Source organism: Leguminivora glycinivorella, chromosome 11, assembly GCF_023078275.1.
Source record: "Leguminivora glycinivorella isolate SPB_JAAS2020 chromosome 11, LegGlyc_1.1, whole genome shotgun sequence".
Lineage (NCBI taxonomy): Eukaryota > Metazoa > Arthropoda > Insecta > Lepidoptera > Tortricidae > Leguminivora > Leguminivora glycinivorella.
In genome coordinates, this window is record NC_062981.1 from 10,303,417 (window position 1) to 10,328,189 (window position 24,773).

A 24,773-nucleotide genomic window follows, 5' to 3' on the forward strand; every position below is an offset into this window, starting at 1 on the left:
CAAGTACCTACGACTGAGCTAAACGCGTCTATGTCTATATCTATAGTGAACTTTTAACCCGCGTCGGTAAATGCTAAAGCAAGTTGCCTTGAAACACTTTCGATCTTTAACGTCATTACTCTGCGTCCGTTATAAACGACATGTAATCCAAATTAATTTATCTTACACTCATTTATTCAAGTACTTACAGTAGAATAAGTTTTTTTGCAAAAAAATCATTTTTGACACAAGGTTTTATCGCTGACTGTACCTTTCTTTCAACAGTCATAGATCTACTGCTCTCCAAGACGTTTCTAAAAACCCCTTACTCGATGGGGATACGACGTTTCATAACAGAGTTAGTTTCTGTGACCAGCTTTCTTCTCCATCATCAGATCGGCTCCATGATACCATAATATTGCATTGTCACGTGATTTACATATGTGTGCAAAATTTCAGCTTAATCGGAATCGGAAACCGGGAAGTGGGTCAAATTTAGCTTCTACGTTTTTACCAAAACTAACATACTAACATAAGGCAAGTAGAATAAAAGCTTGTAAAAGCAGAAGCAATTTTGAGTTTACATCATCTGTCGCTCGGTTTCTTATACCACTTTCGATCCACATCTCTTTAAATTGCTTGTTAGCATGTATCTCTACAAACAATTTCTTCTCTAAGAAAGTTATAACAATTATCGTCTCGCTTAGTTGGTGCTATTTTTCTTTATTGACAAGTAATTGATATCTCTTTGCCTTGTTGGAAATGGTGTAAAAAATTACTAAGTTGCGTGTTAGAATATCAGCTAGCTTGACATTTCAATAGTTTGGTACGATGCGGGCTGTGAAATTTTGCGATTTTCCCAGTATTTTATAAAGAGAAATTTAAATCGATCATGATTATCTTTCTCTTGACTCTTTTGCTACAAGCATTTTGTTTACTTTGACCTCTTACTCGAGGTCATCTTGTCTTCCTGAAATTCTATTTTTTTCCTTCTTTTCTTTTTAATATTCTCCTTCTTCATTGCAATGATATTCTTTAAGAGTTGATGTGCATATTGTATTAATTAATTACTTTCTTTCTGAAACGGAACGTCGAGGTTAATTTAAAACATTTTTTTAAAGATTAAGTCTCGTACCTTACAATTTTTTGATATGCTGGTGATTAGAACATATAATAATAATCATGCTGTTTGATTAGAAATATTAAACATGTAGGACGGTATTGTTCATGTTTACAGTTATTGCTCATGGTACTTTTACAATAGTACTGTTAGTACATTTAATAGACAATACCGTACGTGTTAAAGGACAATGGCTCCATATAAACAATCCGGATGCGTTCTGACGCTACGTGTGTATATAGGAAGATCATTCAACTGCAGGAAAACCTCTAAAATCATTTGTTTTCTAAATAGCTTTTAATTTTTTTGTAGCCTATTAGAATGTTCCATTCCGTCCCACTTTGTTCAAAGGCTTCTCCTCTTCCTCTTGATTTCCACGACTTCTGATGTATTAGCATTTCAGCGGAGTTGATCATGAAGATTATCTATTTATCGATGGTATTGTTGTTATGGTGTTGCTGTTTACAAAGTATATCTTAAAATTTGGGAGGGATAACACAACAGATAGTCAGGAGCATAACTAAGTTTCATAGATTTTTGTAACCGTGATAAAAAGTTATTATAGAAAAACATAAAATCTACGAGACCAACATTTAGTTTGGCACCCGTTCACAGTGCAGATGTTCAGGTTCGTGAAGCCGTCCAGCGGGCGTAGCACACTAGTTCGATAAACTTAATCGCATCGCTGCGTCCCTATCGCACTTAAAATAGTGCGAAAAGGACGGCCTAACGTTCTATCGTTTATCAGTTTATCACACGACCATGCTTGCCTGCCTGGAGACCTAGTAGCCTACGTCACAATCGCTTACATTTTGTAAGCGTATTGTGGCTAGTCCTCCCTATTGCTCTTCTATTTATGGTGGTGGCATAACAGAGTCAGACTGCGTTTTGATCACCAGTATTGCCTGTAAAGCCTCCGCCACACATAAAGCGTTTTCATAGAGTAGCGTTAGCGGAGCGCAATGATAGCGGTGCGCCGCCGGAACGCTGGCGTTCCGCTCGCAATCCGCGCGCATTCCGCGCAATCCGCGCACGTTAGTTCCCGCCGGCGTCCGCTGGGCGCAACGCCAGCGTTCATCCGGCGGACCGCTATCGTTGCGCTCCGCTACCGCTCCGCCTACGCTATCAAAACGCGTATGTGTGGCCGAACTTTAAGCGTCAACTATTGTCACATCGATCGGCTAGGCCGACAAGTCATTCCGCCATCTCCGTTTGGGTCTGGTTACTCTGCCTCTTCCACGTCCCTCAATTTAATTATATCCTATTATAGTCAGATATTTAATGAAAGAAACAAAAGAAGTGTAGATCCGCTTACCCACGGAATAAAACTGATGTCTATCTGGCTATAAAAACTAGTTGGAATTCTAATAGGTATTCACAAGCTGATTTTAGAGGCGCTTGTAAAATTTAAGTGCATGTTGTAAGAGAGCATGTTAGCCTGACCATGATCAAACAATCGTGGTCTAGAGTCCTAAAATAGGAACCTAACCTACCTATGAAAAAAATTAATAGATTTTAACTTTGTATGTAGTTAGGTAAAGAAGAAAAAAAAACGCAATGTTATGTGTATTTTTTGTAATTAAAATTTGTAAAAAAAAACACTCCCGACTAAGGCGTCATCCATAATTCTAAAGCTTAAAGGAATCAAAAAAAGCGTGAAAAAAAAACTAAATTTAAATCGGTTCATCCGTTCGGGAGCTACGATGCCACAGACAGACAGACAGACACGTCAAACTTATAACACCCTGTCGTTTTTGCATCGGGGTGGGGGTTAAAAACTAAGTTTCACTGAAATACATTTTAGAACATACAAACGTCATAAATCATTATCCATACTTCCATACTAAATAATATTATAATAATATTATTTAAAGTAAAAAAAAAAGTGTGAAAAAAAGTGTGAGAAAGTGTGAAGTGGGAAAGTGTGTGAGTTTGTTTGTTTGTCCGTCTTTCACGACAAAACGGAGCGACGAAATGACGTGATTTTTTAAGTGGAGATAGTTGAAAGGATGGAGAGTGACATAGGCTACTTTTTGTCTCTTTCTAACGCGAGCGAAGCCGTGGGCAAAAGCTAGTTTTAAGTAATTGTGTCTCTGTCTGTCACGTTTAAATTGATACTTGCTCGGCCTATGCTAGTCTGACAACAAAGTTTTCACTATAAGACGTAAAAGCGAATATACATGGTAGGTGTACATAATTTTCACACGCTTCTCTATTTGTTCCCACTGTTATCGACTGTAGATTACACGAGCCAATCGGTGGCATTGACTGCTCGCTAAACATTACCAGAAGCATATGGCCACTTGAAACGTAAGAGGACCATAAATACTTCCTACTCACTAATAACAAATACATATTTTTTACCCAGATAATATCACATAATTATATTTGTCTTATACTGAGACGTCTGTTTCTTAGCCGTGATCCCTTTATTTCAGAAGTAGTTCAGGGACCGCCTATTAGTTTCTTCAGTGGGCAGGTTTTAGAAAATTTTGAATGACCACCATGGTCTCACTAAATGCCGAGCGTATTAAAAAAGCTCTTAGTACAGTCAACCAATTGAAAGGCCACTCTACAACCATGTCAAAATGACAAGCAGTAAGAAATTTCTTACAATCTGATTTATAAACGTCACTATGACATAGTTTTACAGTGGCCTAGGGTTCCAATTGGTTGAATGTACCTACCTAAAATAGTAAAACTCAAAATTCATAACAAATCTAAATATAAATTCAATTGAATCACTAATTTTTATCTTTTTAAAATTATTATATTGTGCGTTATCATTACCATTCACTTGAATGAGTCATTGTGGTTTGGTGGCAATTTTATTATATCGGCCTTGATATTTGAATGCCTTCACTTCCAAGAGTCTCTTCTGTCCCTGTTTTTTTGTTTGTTTATTTAAGTTGATTCTATAAAAAGCTTTAGCATTTTGTGCATTTTTGATTATTTACAAACACGGATACCTAAGGTTGTTGGATACCACTGACCCATTCCTCTAGCCTAAAAGTTACAAATTACAAGTGGCTAATATTATAATACAAGTTGACATGAGACTTGTAACTTGTACATAAATAACTTTTAGCTTTGAGAAATAGACTACAGATACAAATTATTTGATGAATCATTTTGAAATACTATTTAAAATACATCCTTTAGAACTTGTCTTGCACGTATTACAAAAAATTACCTCAAGTCTATATTTGGGCGCGTATATTTTAAGCCAAACGCGAAAGGTTGCGGTAAAACACTTATTTGGTGAAACCGATTGCGTCAACAGATCCGGTAATTTACAACGTTATGAATGGGAATGATCATGCAATTTCAAGTTTTTATCTATAGTGGTTCAAAACCGACGAGTTTCATTTATTTGCAATTTTGGCGATATTGCTAAAATATTTTTGCTTCCTGACACTGACTCATGCACACTGGTATACCCTGAAAACTTTGTAGTATGTATATTTCGAGGCAGTGCGATTATCAAATTATATTGATTGGGTAAATATTACATGAATGGTCTACATTTTGAAACATAGCCCTTGAACTTATTAAGGATAAGGACGCTCATACAATCCGATTTATTTCAGTATCTTTTTAGGTTTTGTAAACATCCAAGTCAAGTTCCATCTTGAATTCTTGATGTCCCTGATCAGTCCATTTATTTGTCACAACTCCATGATCTCATAATTGAGATTAGAATAAAACTTCATCGCCTCAACGTTTATTGCGGATAATGCTTATGCGTCTACCCTCTTGATTTTATTTTTCAACAGTGTTTTTCTAAATTTAAACGTGATTTCCTGTTTTCCAGAGGGCCGTGTCGAGGTGTCCCGTGAGAACAAGTACCTCAGCACAATGGCGCCTGGAAAGGTGTTCGGCGAACTGGCCATCCTGTACAATTGCAAGCGGACGGCCACCATCAAGGCCGCCACCGACTGCCGACTCTGGGCCATCGAGCGTCAGTGCTTCCAGACTATTATGATGAGGACTGGACTCATCCGACAGGCTGAATACACGGACTTCCTCAAGAGGTGAGTCTTTTATTATTATCCTAGTATTCATCTCTGCTTGAGACCAGGGATGGAACAAGGGACTTATGTTTTACGTTGGGTGAAGCGGCTCACAGTCGCCCGACTTCTTTCATCATTCCCACTTTTCCATGTCGCCACGCATGTTGGGCTAAGTATAGCAGCCTGTCGGATGAGTCTGGACTCAATTGTGCCAATTCACCCAAATTTCTAGCGACACCAGTTGTTGTACCTATAGAACACTTTGTCATCTAGTCTATGGCTAGCTTTTAAGCCTTCCATATTAAGGTGCTCAACCTAATGCAGCACTGTCATTGTTCTACCGGAGAGGCCTTTCTTAACTGATATTTGAGAAATGATTTCGTTTTCTCATCGGTAACAAAACACAGTAAATCGGCAGTGTTTAAAGCCAAGATCCTTGTTAAGTGTAAGCGCAGCTAATTTCTAAACCATTTAACATAAAAAATCTTTCTCGTCACGCTTTCTGTGAGTGTTTACAATAGTGTGTAGGCAGGCATTACGATTGCTCACCGGAATCGCATCGTTGGATTTGTGCACTTTGAACACAAATTACCCACTGGCGTTTTGTCAATAGGTTCCGTAAACAGCGCAAATGAGTTTAAAATAGACGCTTTATGGTTGCGAAATGTGACGATGGAAATGAGGGAAACCTCAGAATAGAACTTTAGTGATTCTGTACTAAAATAGTCAGGTTTAAGAAGCCCAATTCTATATTTACTAAACGTCATACAATATTAGTATCTAGTAATAGTTAACTGAGTAGGTAGCCACAAAACAAGCGTCCTTGAACTACTTGGGATTACCGTTTTGTTATGAAAATATGGATCTAAGACCGAGATTTCAATATACATAGATTCTTCGTAACGTGACACAAACATAGTCATTTAGTCAATGAAGTAGTAAAACAGGTATATTTAAAGTTAAACAATTCTTTATCAATGTATAAATATTTAAACCCAGGCCTCGTTAAGGTTACAACACGCACTGCTCCGAATAAAAACTGCCCTGTCCAGCAATCAGGATGACCCAGAAATGCATGACGTCGCTGATAACTGATAAGACACGTTCAACCAGACTTGAAACGTTTCGGAAGCTCTTCGTACTTTAATTGAACCGGCATTTTAAGCCTGTCAATTAAAGAAACAGGATTTGTTTTCTGACTGGAGTTTCAAAAGTAGACAAGTTGCTTTATAGTGTTATTAGGTTGTCTGGAAGAGATCGCTCTTTAGCGATAAGATCGCCTCTTGTTTTACCTCTTAAATTGTTGTATATACTTACTATATTGTTTCCTATATTGAGGTGTGCAATAAAGAGTAATTGTATTGTATTGTAGTGGTTGTTCTCCTCACTCAATAATCTCTGCTAATACATATTTCTAGAGTAGGTACGTGAATAATTGAATATGCACATTTGACAAGAGATACAATGCAAGAAACTGTATATAGATATTGTGCCTGAGCTGTAAATTCACATTTTTGACACATTTGTTTTGAAGTATGTTGCGATGTAGCTAAGACGTATCGTTTGCCAAATCTAGCGATTATTTACGAATTGGTTGAATCGATTAGACCGTACAAGGAGGCACTTAAACAAACATACGATTTCTATCAACTTACTGAAATGTCATTTGAATCGAAATGACAGACTCTGCCACAGCACTAGTTTAAAAATAATAATGAATGATAAATGACAGAATAAGTAAATCCTGCGTGATAAATTAATATCGTAAAATATTCATTAACGAAGATCCGCAAAAATGTAACATGTGTTATATTATGTTTAAAGTAGCGATATATGTTTTTAAGTACTTGATTTTTGTAAATATCATTACAGGATTTTATTTAAAATTTCATTAGGTCGCGCCAGTTTACGTTTTGTGGCCGCTGTCATGTGTCAAAAATGTGAACTTATAGCTCCGGGACAATAATTGTGATTTTTCTTAGTTGTGACTAGTGAGTGTGACGTAAATATTCTTCTATGAACTGTTTGTTTTGATTACAATCTCGAGAATACTTTATGATCACTCACAACAGTTGTCACAGATACACAAATTACACAATATATGATATGATTCGTAATTCGGATTACGGACTACGCATTCTGTTTTACTTTCTATTACATGGTTCGAATAACGAAAACATTTCTATCGGGAACGGCTATTTCGGTTTTTTGTTCGTAATGGGACGTTGTTTGTAACATCGAGGCCAGTAACCCCGCTCGTCTTGGCTTTATTTAAAAGTTTGTTTTGACGTCCGCATAAGGAACAAACGCTCATTCGTTATACAAATTTAACTTACCCATATTGTTCTTTACATGCATGTTATTTTTATCTCTAATTATCATTCAGCGTCTGTTTTCCATGACAAAATGTTTAAGTAGATATTTACTGTGCTATTTAAAATTATTTACACAAAATCACAATGCAATGTTGTAAATATGTCGTCGAATATCTCATAGATAAGAAGACAAGAGAAAATCTAAAATAAACAAACAATATTAAAAGGCATTCAACGCAAGCTAGGGTTCAAGAATTCCGTCTAGGGCACAATACCAATGACAAAAGAAAGGATAACGACCTCAAGCAAGACGTTTATGCAAATATTAGCCGTGCAGTGGCCCACTCTTCTGCTTTTGAACCAGGACATTTGCATGCACGAATACCTAATATATTCGTATACAATTGTGCACAATATTCGTGGTAGTTTAGCTGGCACTTGGCATTACAACGACAAATGTTAAAAGCGTGCTTCTGTGGATAGGTGACTCGTCTAGGACGTGAGGACAATATGAATGCTGTGCTTAATTTTTGAGTACACATATTTACCGAGGTCACACGATAATACATATGTGTTGCCTAAAATCCTTAGTATAGTAGGACATTAGCGTGGCGAGGTGAATAAAAAGTAAAGTATAAATCTTAACTTATCAGATATTGATATTGTTGTTTTTAGAGTAAAAAAACAACCCAGAAACCGTAGGATAGAGGACGAATAAAAGGTAAATTTCAAAAAATTGTCTTCATAAACTTCACCGGTAGAAATAGAAGAGAACTATAATTTGTTCACTTATTATTAGGTATTCTCTTATTACCAAAGAACCTTTACAGAAACCTGTTCGACTACTTAATGTAATTACAGACAGCCTGGCACATTGTCCAAGGATATCGTGCGGAGGTATGCTAATGTCAGCTGTTACAGTGAATCCTTATGTGCCTTTCGTGATCGCCCTTTAATGGCGATCCATATTCTTAGAAGGCACAATAAAGATTAATGTCTCTATCGTGTGGGGTACGGTTATAATTGTTACGGTTAACGCATTAGGAATGTAATGCTTTCGTCGAGTGAAACTTGATACTGATATGACGTCAAGCCGTGATAATCTAAAGAATAGAAGTGTAAATAATGTAACATTTAGACCTGTATAATAATAGAAAAAATTTAACCTTAAAACTAAAATGAATTATGCGATAAACGCAGTTTATATTTTCCGGACAAATACCTATAGTAAAGCTACATACCTGAACTAATCAATAAGAAAGTATTTGATCACTTTAATGAGATATTTATGCCTACAGTAATAAATATACTAATTCTTTTCACTCACCAACGGAGGCAAAACAAACGACAACTCATACATTTAAAGATATCAGTCTCGTTACTCAAGCAGACAAATGGAATGTAATTACACAGAACTAAACATATTGTGAACACAAGACAATCATAGGTATGTTCAACCTATCAAATGAGAGCAAAAGTAAAACAAAGGAATTGTTTATGAAACTAGTGTCACCGTTACCCAAGCGATTTGCAACACGCCGGCACGTTCTCGCCTTCATGATATTCGCAATCCTTTCACTGCATCCACGTCCTAACCAATCATTGTTTAGGGTTGCACCGACAGTTTTTAATTTGGGCCCTATTTCTTGTATTTTATTACTCTTTATTATTTTCTTATTCATTGTTTTATCCAGTGCTATGTTTTTTATTATCGTATCACTTAGAAGCATCAGCTTCTGAATGATTCACGGCAGTCGGCAATTTTAACATTAATAAATATAGCTATTACCTAAAGACTTTATGTTGACACTAGCCAAGTTGAGTGTTCATTGCTAAGTAAATACTTCAACGCTTAGTTTCCAAAATTCCGGGCTTAGTGCTTCCGCCTCCGACTGGTACTCCGAATAGTTGTCCAGATCATGCTGTGGATGGTAGGACAAAAAATGGCGTTCCTCGAAAATTCTTAAGTTTCTTTCTCGCTTATGTTCGAAAACGAACACAAGCCGAAATGTAAGAAGAATAACGTTACCTGAGACTCCCTCATATTTCATACGGTTGTACAAAATTCTTGAAAATAACAGCTCTGACATCGACAACGATGGCAACCCTACACTTGTTATTCAATCACACTTAAATTGAATCAAACATTTAATGACACGTACACGATGCGATATTTCAATGTCCGACAGTCCCAACCGTCCTAAAAATGTATTGATTTCTTTTAAGTAGAAATCATTTAATTTGAATTCATGAATTAAGTTGTTTGGACAAGTGCACGAAGAAAAGTTTTACTGGTAGACACTTAGAATTTTGCGTAGTCATAAATAAATAAATAAGAATAAATAGTCAAGAGATTAGAAACCCTCTATTCTCTAACATAATTTGATGCTCGCTATTAAGACAACCAATTTCATGAGAGTTTTAAATGATTTACGGTTAGTTTCATTGGACTTATCAACTAATATTGTTTTCCGTGATCATGATGCATGCAACTGCGTCGAAATGTTGGGACCTCAATAAAAAAAATATGAAAAGGTAATCACGGTCTATATCCCGGTCAATATAAGCCTAACCAATTTCATGTTCTGTCCAAAATGTTGTCAAAATTGAAGCGTCACTAAAATTAGATGCAAAGGATCACCAAAGTTTGTTAGAGACATCCTGAAGTGGCATTATGTATGTAATACTAATAAATCAGCCTAGTCTTATCTTTAACCGTGGTATGTTATGTATGATGAGGGTCGGAGCTGTTTTCCTCTATGCGAGACGTAACTAGAACGTCCTTAAGGCCCCGACATACTTTACCCACACACATTTACCCAGTTAGTTGTAGTTAAATGATTATGATGGTCACCCATTAGTTCACAACTTGTACTACACGGGTTTGCAATAACTTCATCAACATAACGTTTTACGTAAAAATTATCCACTTGTTTTTGTTGCACTAGTTAATAAAGACAGTTGAGCTAATATTATTTACAACGATTTGTTTCCTAAGCAACTATTTTAAGGAACCATAATGCATCGAATACTTTCCTAATATTCACAGCTATTAAAATGAGTCACTTTATACAACTTTCATATAAAGTATCGCGTTTCAAATGATCTTGAGCGTATCTGTTTACTAACGGCACCGATTATATAAGTCACGACCAATTTTACAACTTATGCATAACCAGTCTTACGCTAATCAATTCACAAAAGAAACCTCTTATTTAATTCAGAATATGTTGTATGTTAACGCTCACTTTCAATACAAACCAGTAACATTTATACGACATTTACCAGGTTCGCTTCAACCATAATATTTTCAGTTTCTCAAGTAGGTTATGTATTTTAGAAGCAAATTATTCAAATCATTTGCAAAAAAGATAAACGCTGTCGAATCATTATTACTAACTAAAGCAATATCCACTTAAAATACTTAAATAAATATAAATAAATTCAAGTCATGCAATTACATCATGATTGCTGTTATAAATTTCTCGGTAAAGAGCATTTTATACGCTGAGATAGAGATAAATTCATTGCATAAAACGTTTTCTATTTGCGGGGATAACTAACTTACACCTATTTCGAGAATTTCGTAATATGTACGTAATTTCTTGTCCATTACTTTTTAGTTAGACGGCGAGATAATCACCCAATCGGGGTACTTGAACCACAATTTCAAAATAATCTCTATCGTAATTTGTGTGTTCTATGTATAAAATCATCATCGTCTACTGATAGTGATTTTGAATTAAGTTTTTCTATACTCTCTATTTATTGTACCTATATGTACTGTATCATATTAAATATAACTTCATCGTATTTTAATTCTATTTGTTCCGTTTGACTTGACTTACATTGCTTTTCCCATGCCTATTACAGTCCATATAATCCATTAACGAAATCAAATCTAGTTCATTACAAATATCAAAACGTAATACAGGAAATTTGCTCTAATTAAAATGCAGTCAATCAAATCACTAGATACGTTCACATTAGACACAGGCGATAAAAAACCAATCGGCGTCTCCGAAACCCAAACACCCGAATCAACTTGCACTTGACCGGTTTCCGATGATGTAATTGTAAATACTGTTCCAGTTTCTGACTTCTTTTTGTCTGTTTCAGTGTTCCGATCTTCAAGAACTTTCCCGAGGACACGCTTATTAAGATCTCGGACGTGCTAGAAGAGACGCATTACCAGAATGGAGATTACATCGTCAGGCAAGGCGCCCGAGGTGACACGTTCTTCATCATCTCCAAAGGACAGGTGAATATCAATTATATTTATAGCATCAGGTAACCTGTTTTTGTTTCTCCAGATTAGGTATTTTATAAATACATATAAAGTCAGGCTCAAGGTCGAGCGAGACTATTGCTAAACCGTCTGCCTAAGCAACTATCGGTAATTAACTTCTTACATAAATTAGGTCCTATTCAGTCAATTTTATTGACATACCTAAGAAGAACTGTTAGAAAAGGAACTTTAACGTTTCTTTATTATTTATCTTTATTTCTAATAATTAACTTCTATTGAATATCAAATTATTTAGATATGGGTACTTAACATTGCGAAAGGCATTGCTATAAAACCTATGAATTAGATATAAATATTTATCTTCATAGCGTCTAACCTAGAGAGTATGATTTTTTGAAGTAAGTATGCACATATAGTATTTTATATGCTTAAAATGTTCTTATTATATCTTTGAATACTAATTGGGTCGGAATATTCACAGTAACAGTAATAACCAAAGTCTTGTTAGTCACAAAGAGTTCAATGAATCATAAGTCAACATGATTCACGTATTATCAACTTTTTCATCTAATATTTGTCGTCAAGTCGTCACCTTTCAGTCTTTCGTCATTAGAATTTGAGATATATCACTATTTATTTGGATGACATCGGCTAACGTGTGAAGATTCTCCAAATACGAAAGTCAACAATTTCACTTTCGTTCCGCGGCTCAACTTTCGAGACCGGCTCCAGCGTGACTTCTTCCACGCCTCTATGTTTTGTAAACATAATAACGTAGCCTTCAACATTACTTATTTTCGATATCGTAATCTTCAAATCACGTAATTATTTTACAATAGCCGATGCAATTATCTAAAAGGTTTTTTTATTATTTAATCGATTTATTCTTGAATTACTCAATGCGCTTGGATTGTATATGGTTCTTATTGACTTCCGCAATATAATGCTTCTGGTCTGATCTGATGACTGCTCTGCGGTTCTTAATTTGAATTTGATTTTAAGAATTCTGATTAGAATAGAAACGCTGGCTTTCTTTTCTATGTCTGATGTGACCACACTTTGTTATTGTTACAACGCCGGTGTGGTCTATCGAAGGCCGAGTATACGGTTTGATGTATAAGGCGTGTGACTAAAGATTTTTTAACTGCACACAGTTGTGGTAGAGGCCAGAAAGTCAAGCTATTGTGCCTCCAAGGTCAGTATTCTGTCTGAGAGAGGCTTATGTGCGGTATTTTGAGGCCAGATTTTTTAACCCGTGTGAGAATGTATTTTAGTATTTATAGTGCAGTTGGAATTGGTACATTGCATTTTTTGCATTTTTAGTGGTTGCTTTACATTCGTTTTACCAACTACATACAGAGTGGGGCCTGTAACAAAAGCAAAAAATTAAACTGTAGGCTATTCTCCTTATACTGATCAACATTTGTTCAGCGACTTTTAAAAATAACCTGTATTTTGATTGTTATCACCCTTGAAAGTTTTTTCTAAGAGGTAATGTATTGCGAATTCTGTTAAGTCTAAAGTATGACAGACAACGTCAATGACAACAATAATGGCGTACATTGAAGCTAATATTTATTTTGTATGAAAATTGAAAATTTAAAGACTTCATAATTTTTAAGTCACTGAACAAATGTTGGTCAGTTTAAGGAGTATAGCCTACAGTTTAATTTTTTGCTTTTGTTACAGGCCCCACCCTGTATATGTTACTTTACAATGTTCTTGGCTATGTAACTTGTCCGTTTCAAAGTTAGCCAACCATTTTGCAATCGGTTTAATTACATACAAAGTATGATCTAAGTATCTGAGCACCGATTATGATCTGAATATACTTAGTATGCTAGTACAGGTATTGATTACGTGATTTTAGCGACAATGTAGTGATATTTTCGCGGTGATATTAATCTGGTGGTCGTCAGGGATTTGGAACAATTAGTTTGGGGACACCTTACACAGATCAACATAGCCCCAAACTAAGCAAAGCTTGTACTATGGGTGCTAAGCGACGATATACATACTTAATAGATAATACATACTTATATACATAGAAAACATCCATGACTCAGGAACAAATATCTGTGCTCATCACACAAATAAATGCGGGATTCGAACCCAGGACGGCGGCTCAGCAGGCAGGGGCAATACCGACTGATCCAGACCGGTCGTCACTTACGCCTGTATCTGGAAACAGGCTAGGCTGAGCACATAAAACTGCTCGATTTTATCAAATTATCACTCTTAATTGCCATAAGGGGTTGAAAGAAAAACAATGTGATCATAGCAGTTCCAGGATAATATCCGTAGGTATTAACCAATACCTAAACCATGCGGACTTCGTATTATATTTATGGCATCTTAATTTGTAGTTGTTGTACCAATTTCTTCTTCAAATGGTAGCATAGATACAAAATGATTATTCCATGAATGATGTAGGAAGACTATATCATTACATCAGAAGCGTGTGTTTATAATGTTTGTATTATACACATATGTTGTTTCAATACCGGAGTCCACTAGTTTAACAGATGTTTTGATTCATTTGAGATACAAGCGGCAAGAGGTTGAACTTCTTCGGAAATTCATTGTTTTAGTTGCTAAACGCTATTACGTATCGTATTAGTACTACGTAGGAAGATAACATTTTCATAAATTAGATCGAAGATGTGTAAGGTTTATGTAATGAGTAAAGACGTCAAAGATGACCCCGAGACGTTTTTTCAACTGTCTTTATTCCAAGTAAATATAGTAAACAGAATAAAGTTCAAGATAGGCACGTGTTATGTAAAGGAGATTAATCGTCCGTTAAACTTATGTTAGGTCGCATAGGTTACATAATGTTATTCCAGTGACAGATAAAAAAATAAACATTATACCTTTGTAGTCCATTCTTCAGTTTCTACATTTCCTTGAATATGTGCTTATTGTTTCCTTCATACCTAATGCTTTGTACCAACCTACCCTGTCTATTATACCTATGTATTATGTAGTTCTTTTCATTCACGATGATACACCCCCATCGCTCTTCTTAATTATTTATTTTACCTACAGTTACATGTGAAACTTTTAGGCATCCCAGTATATTTGTTCTGTTATACTCATTAATTAGCAGACTAAACACACATTAATGCTAATCTAAAAGAACCAGTGCTCGACCTACAGTGTACCAGTAGATGCCATTTTCAATCTTAACTTGTCGAGAAATGTGAGAGAGGGGTGTCAGCTACTAGGCGGTTTGTTGCCACCACAGAATATATGTATTTTAATAGTACAACTCACAAAATACTTTACTGCTAAAAGGTTATATAAACTAGAGCGCGTCTTTATGAATGGCAACGATAAGTACCTACTTATTTTCAATGTATTATATATTCTAACGCTAATAACCTAACCACAAAATTAAAATTTTGAAAAAACCCCCGACCGCGACCTAGTGGACCGATTTTCATGAAACATGGCTAAGAACACTCCCGACTAACACAGCTTTCAAATGAAAAAAACTAAATCGAAATCGGTTTATCCGTTCGGGAGCTACGATGCCACAGACAGACACACACACAGACAGACAAACAAACAGACAGACAGACAGACAGACAGACACGTCAAACTTATAACACCCCGTCGTTTTTGCGTCGGGGTTAAAAAATATTCTAACACGTGATTTTAATTTAAATGCCAAAGTGAATTACGATAAATGCTATAATATTTATTATCGTGAGAATGGAACTGCAAGTACAAAGAACGTTTCCTCGTTCATAAGGTACTTGACCTTGGGTTCAGTCCAAGGGTATAAGCAAAACTATAAATTTTCATATTAATCGACCAGAACTTATACCTAGTCTAGCCATAAATTCTGTTACAAAGAGATTTTCGTGTAAATTGCCAACAAAAATGCTGTAATATAATAAATTATGTCATCATCATCCTCCAATGCGTTATCCCGGCATTTTGCCACGGCTCATGGGAGCCTGGGGTCTGTTTTGACAACTAATCCCAAGATTTGGCGTAGGCACTAGTTTTTACTAAAGCGACTGCCATCTGACCTTCCAACCCGAAGGTAATAAATTATGTCAATAAAGAAATTATAAAAAAAAAAGAAAACCTACTCGAGTTTATATGTACCTACATTCGATATCGGATAGGGCAAAGTGAAAACGCTTTTACTAAAATCTATTATAATTTTAACGAAACCCGCGCAGAATAAAACACATTAACTTTTACAAAGGTTTTATTCTACTCGAAAGGGAAAGTGTAACCTCCAACACCCAATTAACCCTGACAAATCGCACAACAAACACAATATTCCAAAAGAAAGTAGATGAACTAATCCGTAACGAGAATGGCCGGTTATTGTGAAATGGCCGTATTTACGTAAAGTAAACTTGTTACTTCAACCATAGTTATCTCATCCGCATCCGGCAGCCATGTTTGCAAAAGAGCTTAAGTTATATCTTCGTACGCGGTCAAGTTTGGGTGTGACCGACGGTTCAGCTACCTTAGACTTACAAACTTAGCGACATATCATCATCATCACAGGCCTTTGCGTCTATTGCAGACGATTTACGCATAGATGTTTAGACAACGGGTTTGATGAAAATTTAAAATTTAACTACTGCTCAGGTATTTTTTTTTTCTCTTACAATTCTCTGGTTCTTTGTTTCGTGCATGATGAAAAGTATTTTTTCTCAAACATGCAATGAAATATTGTCTTTACGTTCCTTAAAATGGGCTGGGAAGTATCGCTTTTAGGGCGCAACAACTCGAGAGGACTGTAAAGGGATTTCATATTATTTTTCAGGCCTAGGCCTGCAAAGTAACTTTTTTTATAAAATATTGTCCTTTAGAGCATTTTTTTTTATTTCATTGTATGTTTGAGAAAAGCACTATACATGCCTCGGCGTGAAAACGGATTCCCGGCCTCGTATCCCTATCCGTATATACCCACTTGGCCGGAAATCCTCATTTTCCCGGCCTCTGATGTAATGTACTATATTTTAAGTTCAGGCAATTACCCTACTGCTACCAATATAAACTTTGTCAACTTAGCCTGATTTAAATTTAATTTTAGTTTAGAATACTGTGAAGTGTAGTGTTAAGTATTTCATAATCCATATGTTTTAGTGAGAACTTCTAAGGGAGTAGATGTATGTTTACCTATACTCACTCGAATGTTATGTTTTATGTATTCCTGTTTGTTTCTCAAAAAATAAAAAAAAAAAAAAAAAAGATGACTGTGGAGGCCGATTCGCGACCTGCTACATTTTGGCAGAGAAAACTCATGCCACCGGAGCTTCCAGTTTCAGTTTGCTTTCTGCGACACCTTTTACTATCTAAAGATTTGAACCAGGCTTCGTCGCATAGCCATAGCCATAAAATACATACATCATATTAAAAAAAACAGTTTGCGTGTCATAAACTAAGATTCTTTTGCATGTGTGTTAAGATAAAATAATGCACATGCTATCTGACAGTCTCAAAAACCGAGTAAGCACACTTAAGCCTCTTTTAGTTTGACTTGGCGTGATACGGTTACCTCATTGAATAAGCAAGTCACTTTTTTGATCTTATCCAGTTTGTTGCAAGTTGGATTAGGAACTTGACTTTTTATGGTTTTTGTGCGGTTTGCTAAATTAAGCGTTACCTCATTGCATAATGTGAATTATGAAAATAACAATATTATACTATAACGAAACCGGTTATGATTATGAAGCTGGTGAAAACGTTTACCATTTTATAAAAACGAATTTACATAATGCTAATTCAACTATTGAGCATTGTGTAAAACAAAAAAAACATTCAGTCGAATTGAGAACCTCCTCCTTTTTTTGAAGTCGGTTAAAAAAGGATATACCTTTTTAGGTATCTAGTTATGATCTAGTTGCGTAAAGTCACACTCGCTGTGGTTTTGTTATTTACTGGGCACTTAAAATTAATGTAAAACGGTCTAATGATTCTATATAATACCTACTGAGCTATTGTTTTGAAGAAATTGATTCGTGACAGCACGCGATATGCAAGCAAATCTCACGTAGCATATTGTGTTCATATTGTATGTTATATGACTGTATGCAATACTAAGTATAAACATGTAGACACCGTCGGGAGAAGTTTTCTATAATGGCACGCACGCTAAATGAACCTGCTTAACTAGTTCTCTTAAGTATAATTATAATTATTCTAATAATGACTAGACTACTGCCTATAGACTAAGCCGGCTGGTGTGATGTGAAAATTGAGGCTTAATTGTATGTAATCTTTTCCAGGTCAAAGTAACTCAGAAGCTACCTAATAACGACGAGAAATTCATCAGAAGCCTCACTAAGGGAGACTTCTTCGGTGAAAAGGCATTACAAGGGTAAGATTTTAGTTTATCCTCCTATTTAGATATTAAGATTATTGAGTGGGTAATTCTTAAACAGGTTTTGATTCTACACGTATTGGTAACATCTTTTCAAACTCGTCCTAGGTTATTTTGGAGTCCTATTATAGATTACCTAATTTTCTATCAACATACGAGAGAGTCAAATCTTTAACTTATTGTCCACTGTAATTGATCTTCCTTTCATGCAACATGAACCAGACATCCTGTATGATTTCAGTGATACTCAGAACTCTCAATACCCAATATTTCCATCCCGCACTAGATTCCCCATGATTTGATGCCATGAAGGGTAGCAAACTATTAATTATTTTTGTACATTTCAGTGACGATCTCCGAACAGCGAACATCATCGCCGACGCCCCCGAAGGCACCACTTGTCTCGTCATCGACAGGGAGACCTTCAACCAGCTCATCTCTACCCTTGACGAGATCCGCACCAAGTACAAGGATGAAGGCGAGAGCAGAGCTAGGTAAGAAATCTTTTCAAAGTTATTCATGTGACATTGATAAACTAACAACTTTCAATTTTGTTCCTTGTTAAGCTCATTGTGCAGTTATGAGGCCTTAAATAAAAGCATATAGATGAAAATAAAAAGGAAATATACCTACGACTAACTGACTGACGGACTCTGAGCTGAATAAAGCTTCAGATGAAAACTTACGAATTACTTTTCCAAGAACAGAACCAGTTTGAACTGTCTCGTAGGTAGCAACACTAAGATCATTTTGGTTTCTAAAATTAACTTTTGATTGTTATCTGATGATGAATATTCCAGCTAACAGTCCAATTAGTTTTCTAAATTCCAAGTAGATCGACAAATTACCAAATCAAGAGTCACAGACATTCTAATTGTCAATGATCACGTCTCAGCATGACGCATGAATGACGGTTCTCAGATGATAATCACCCAGGCATCTAATGACTAATGAGATTTGAAAAAGTAATGAAGTAGCCAAGTCTCCTATGTCAAGTTCATCGTAAAAACCGAAGCTAAACCGGCGTCGGCACAACAATAGGATTTCAATTGAGTCTTCTACTATTGTGTCGCTTATCTTTTATTTTCCGCCAAAACAATGCATATTTTGGTCCCTTACTGCCGTTGATTTCACTGTCTTTAATTCGTTCTGTTTCTTTGTTGCTAACAATTGCGAGGAAAATTGTGGTAAGTGTTATGAAAAACTGTTTTGTGTTCTTGTGATATAAAGAAACTTATCAATGTCAATGTAGTTTGTAAAAAACTTTAATTATAGGATGGCAGTGGGTGTTTAAGCTGGTTACTTATTAACTTTTCTCTTAGCTCGGGAAACACGTGTTTTAACAAGCGGCATTGAGATAATTGCCATTCCCGCGGTTTTATGCGATTGTGAAGTGCTAAGCACAGTCTGTATATTCTTTGTTTGACGAAGCAAGACGCGTAAAGTTTTCGAGCTAACCAGCGTCTCTTGGCCTCTGAATCTGTACAGTTAGACATCGTATAGCATTTATATGCTGGTCTACCTGAATAGTCTGATCTGTTCTCTGCGAGCGATGTAAACGACACCCAAGAACACAATACACCTATGTAAAAAAGACAGTTTCGTCAAATATAATGGAAATGAAATTGAGAATGAATGTAATTATGTATTAACAAAAGAGTTGCTTGCAGGTGCAATTGCATTCAGACTATTATTGCTCAACCTTATTGTTACAAAAGAACTTATCGTTTACGTTCATTCAAATGCTCCACATTCTTATTCCTATTAAGTTAATATACCTACCTACATATTATAAAGATGATCATACTAGTACATAAATAATACATGATACTATGCCTATATAGTTCTTGAGGTTGCCTAAGGTATTTTGGTTAAGCGAGGCGAGCTCACTCCAATCGTAGGCTACGTCTTTGCCTTTGGCTAGTCTGTGGCCAAGAGTAAGCCCATTTATAATTAAAAAAAAAAAGCTATCGTACCTATAGACCTAAACTTTATACTTCTTTTCCACATTTGTGTCGTAGTGCCAGTGCCAATATACTTACATCCAGCTTCAAAACTGTATACCTACGCACTTTTAGTAAAGTAGGATTTCACGTTGCTTATTGTTACCTGTTAAATATTATCTGATTACTTTGTTTTAAAAATGTCTTTTACAATTCCAGACTTAACGAAGAATTCGCAAACTTGCGCCTCTCAGACCTTCGCATCATCGCGACCCTCGGCATCGGTGGCTTCGGGCGCGTAGAACTGGTCCAGATCCAAGGCGACCCGAGCAGGTCCTTTGCGTTGAAACAGATGAAGAAGGCCCAGATCGTTGAAACGAGACAGCAACAGCATATAATGTCTGAGAAGGAGATAATGTCAGAGATGAACTGCGAGTTTATAGTGAAGCTGTATAAGACATTTAAAGATCGGAAGTACCTATATATGCTGATGGAGACATGTCTTGGTGGAGAGTTGTGGACGATACTTAGAGACAAAGGTACGCACTCATATTTGTCCTATGTTGGCTTGTTATCATAGAAGGGTTTCAATAGTTCAACTGCAACAAGGATTCTTTCTTCTGGTAGGTTTTCATTACATATTGCATTGAGATGACGCCAATAAATTGTAATAATATTGTCTTCTCTCTCTGGTTCTGTTATTTATCTATGAGATTTGATTTAAAAGGCTTAATTAACAATAGTGTAGTAAAATAATAACAATCAGATTGAAAACATAACACCTTTTACTAACTATTGTTATAAATGTTATTTAATTTTTCCTATGTATAGCTTATTAATAGTACCTGTCTACTGTAATATATTTGAATACCTTCACATAATTATATAATGCAGTCAATTACTACTACCCAAATATAGAAAAGAGCTTACTTGGGGTCATTGTAACACATTCCTTTGTGGCCTCAATATGGCCAACATAAGCTATTGAATCTTTTGTACAATTTTAGGTCGACGACTTCTTTGGCTTAGCGTGACCTACGAAGTTTATGGTCCGGGTTCGAATCCCAATAAGGCATTCTTTTGAAGGATGAGCACGAATATTTGTTACTATAGTTAGACAAGCCATATTTGTCAATAGTAAAAGGAGTCCAAAGAAAATAAAACGTAGGTAGTAGCGCACCATAGGTACATAGCTTCAAGACCGAGTGAGGAATGTCAAGATCCGACGGCGCACTAAGGCGCGAGACGTGGGTCATGTCATTTTCAAACTCAAATTGGGTGGGACATGTTGTCAGGCAGAGTTATGGCAGGTGGACCAAAATGACAGAATGGTGGCCGCTTTCGGATGTAAGAAGCGCCTGGCATCCGTTGGCTCGTTGAGTGAACGACATTCTGAAAACTGTGGGGCACCTTTGCATGAGACTAGCCCAGGACCGTGATAAGTGGCGTACACGAAGGGAGGCCTATGCTCATTAGCGGGCGATTGACGGCTTAAATGATGATGAGGTAGTACATATGCGCGAAAGCTTGACCTTGCGTAGAAAATATGGATATCGCACTATTTTTAACTGCCACACTGCATTTGCTAAAGTGTTTATTAATATATTATGCCTTCGGCTTCGTTTACGTGGGATAGATCATGAGATGATTATTAGTACGATTACTAAAACTTTCTTTAAAATATGTACCCCATACATACCATCGGATGGGAAAGATATAGCTACCAGTTTGCGTAGCCGAATGCACAAACGCTCACGATAATATCTCTTTCGTAGCTATCTATCTCTATCGCTCTTGCGTATTGGCGCGACAGGGGTGCGTATCGATCGATATAACTTTTTTTGATATATTTTGAGTCGTTATAACGATCATTTGATATAATTATTGAATCATATAACAAAAAATAATATACCTAAAAATTGTATAATGCTTGTTTAATATAATGATCGTTTTTTCGAATAACATTTATTATAACATACTTTGAGTATAATGCTTATTTCCGACAATAAATAAATTGTATAACACAAATTCTTTCTTAAGCAAAGTTAGAATAAAAAAATGTACAATAAATTCGATCCATCATTTACCAGAAAAGTAGATTAGGTTAGAACTGTGACCCCTACACACAACGCGCTGCTACCAGAAAAATAGGTTAGGTTAGGTTAGAACTGTGACCATTAAACATATGTACTGCTATCAGAAAAGTAGGTTAGGTTAGGTTAGAATTGTGATCCCTTCAAAAAAGATAAATTAATTCATGAAATGTTTTATGCTGTTTGCTAGTTATATTATACTAGTCGTATATCAATAGATAGTTATACCATATAACGGTTATTATAAATAAGTGTTATACGAAATAATGAGTATACAAAATAAAAGTAGATATTTTGTGGTGATACCAAATGTTAATTATGTCAAATTAGTGATTATATCCTTTAAATATATAGCAAATGTTGTTATATCAAATGTTACTATACCAAAAAAAGTTATACCAATCATTACACACCCGCGCGACAGAGTCAGACTACATTTCTGCGGCGTTTCGGTGGCGTTTCGCGTCGCAGAAAAATGCCATTCGGCTAAGGGGCCTATAGTAGGGATGCAAATGATCACAATTCTAGTTAAGTTTAAAATAATTTACATCCATTTTAAATCATTATTATTTTTCACTCATTTATGTTTTTCCGTTCCAGGTCAATTCGACGATGCTACCACAAGGTTCTATACAGCTTGTGTAGTTGAGGCGTTCCACTATCTCCACTCTAGAAATATCATATATAGGTAACCTTATAAATAAATAATTATAGAAGATTTACTCTTACATATGTATTGTTCGATAACAGGAAACAGGACTAATTCCAATAAGGCCTAATATAGTTACCCTTTGGGTTGGAAGGTCAGATGGCAGTCGCTTTCGTAAAACTAGTGCCTGCGCCAAATCTTGGAATTAGTTGTCACAGCGGACCCCAGGCTCCCATGAGCCATGGCAAATGCCGGGATAACGCAAGGAGGATGATAATGTATTGTTTGATGAAGACTTTTTCCCCACAATATTTTCTTGATATATAATATCAGGTAACAAACACTTCTTGTGCAATATTACTTGGGTACCTTTATGAAACACTTTCATGAGTGATATGAGTGTATACACTTATACAGTATTCTATAAAAAACTAAAGGTGTTTTATTAAATTATTAGCGAGTGATGTTGAAATATAAACCGAGTGAAACTTGGCTTTTGGTACTGAAAAAATATCTATTTTTTGAAGATATAAGAAACTATCGAAAGTGGCATTACAGTCTTAATGGAATATAGGAGGGACAAGGGTGTGACCCTCGGTCCGGATCGTACCTGGTTCAACAGATCTCATTGGCTATTCAACGCGGTAACGCTGCCAGTGTGATGGGGACATTTGAACCAGGTACGATTCGGGACGGTTTTACTTAGCATACATTATTATATACATACGACGAAGCCTGTTGCGGATATCATCATTGGTTTGGTTGTGACGAAGCATGGTGCTGATTTGCATTTGTGATGACTTTTCAAATATAGAAAGTTACATTTACTTCGACCACAAATGTATTTGGTTTATAATTTACCCAATCAACACCACCTTAACCAAGCACCATTCTCTTCCAGGGATCTTAAACCCGAAAATCTCCTTCTGGACTCTAAGGGCTACGTAAAACTGGTGGACTTCGGTTTCTCCAAGAAGCTTCAGGCCAGTCGCAAGACGTGGACCTTCTGCGGAACCCCAGAGTATGTGGCGCCTGAGGTCATCATGAACAGGGGTCATGATATCAGCGCTGATTACTGGTCCTTAGGTAAGTTGAAACTTAGCACATAATGCCTGATATGAATGCGAGCTTTTCTAGTGAGACATTAAATCGCACTTTAGTATTTTTGTAGTAAATGAGATGCAGATGAAACAGCTTTTTTAACTAAAAGAGCGGGTTGGTACACCGACTTCCAAAAAGGTACTACAAACTAGTTGCTAGCGTAACGTAATTGTTACTTTTCCTTGTTTAAAGTAACTTTTTTAAAGTGGTGATTATATTTAGTAGAAATATTTATTAAATTTTGTTTAAGAAATACGTGTCAAATGACACATGTAGTTTATTCATTGCGTTGTAAATAATTACCTGTAACCTGCACATACCAAGGATAAGCAAAGAAGACGTGAAATTTACTCAGAAGATGTCGCTACGAGCGATGTCGCTTGCAACATGTTCTAGCAGTTCCGCTACTCACCAACAGATGGTGCTGTTATCAAAATTTCAATCTACCCATTTCAGGTGTCCTCATGTTCGAGCTCCTCACAGGTTCGCCGCCTTTCACTGGCGCCGATCCTATGAAGACTTACAACAAGATACTTAAGGGTATCGACGCCGTGGAGTTCCCGCGATGCATAACGAGGAACGCGGCCAATCTCATCAAGAAACTGTGCAGAGATAATCCGGCCGAGCGACTTGGGTACCAGCGAGGAGGCATCACGGAGATTCAGAAACACAAGTGAGTATTTACTTACTATTTGCTTACTATTATAAAGTTTGCTAATAGATGATGAATATGATAGAAGTGTCTAGAAGACGCAGCTTAATTATTTTACTTCACAAATAGTCTTGTACTCATGTTAAACCTTCGTGTTGGATTGTAATACATCCATCCCATCCATCCCATCATTTATTCCTGCCTGTAATTAATAAGTAATTAGGGGATACCCCCATTTGCCAGAATTTCATTTGCCATAATTTTATTTGCCACCCTATTCAACAATCATAATATTGTTTCTCAT

At 36.2% G+C, this 24,773-nt stretch overlaps 1 protein-coding gene across 4 annotated transcripts in view; it reads left to right on the top strand.

The window, feature by feature from the left end:
* Window positions 1-24,773, top strand: part of LOC125231496 (cGMP-dependent protein kinase, isozyme 2 forms cD4/T1/T3A/T3B) — a 166,386-nt gene that overhangs the window by 138,280 nt on the left and 3,333 nt on the right. For all 4 annotated transcript variants that reach the window (XM_048136984.1, XM_048136985.1, XM_048136986.1 and 1 more), the window contains 8 exons: window positions 4,914-5,133; window positions 11,547-11,688; window positions 17,937-18,028; window positions 18,379-18,525; window positions 20,194-20,513; window positions 22,668-22,755; window positions 23,618-23,802; window positions 24,274-24,490. In XM_048136984.1, the coding sequence (XP_047992941.1) occupies window positions 4,914-5,133; window positions 11,547-11,688; window positions 17,937-18,028; window positions 18,379-18,525; window positions 20,194-20,513; window positions 22,668-22,755; window positions 23,618-23,802; window positions 24,274-24,490 (1,411 nt within the window). The remainder of the gene's footprint in view (window positions 1-4,913; window positions 5,134-11,546; window positions 11,689-17,936; window positions 18,029-18,378; window positions 18,526-20,193; window positions 20,514-22,667; window positions 22,756-23,617; window positions 23,803-24,273; window positions 24,491-24,773) is intronic.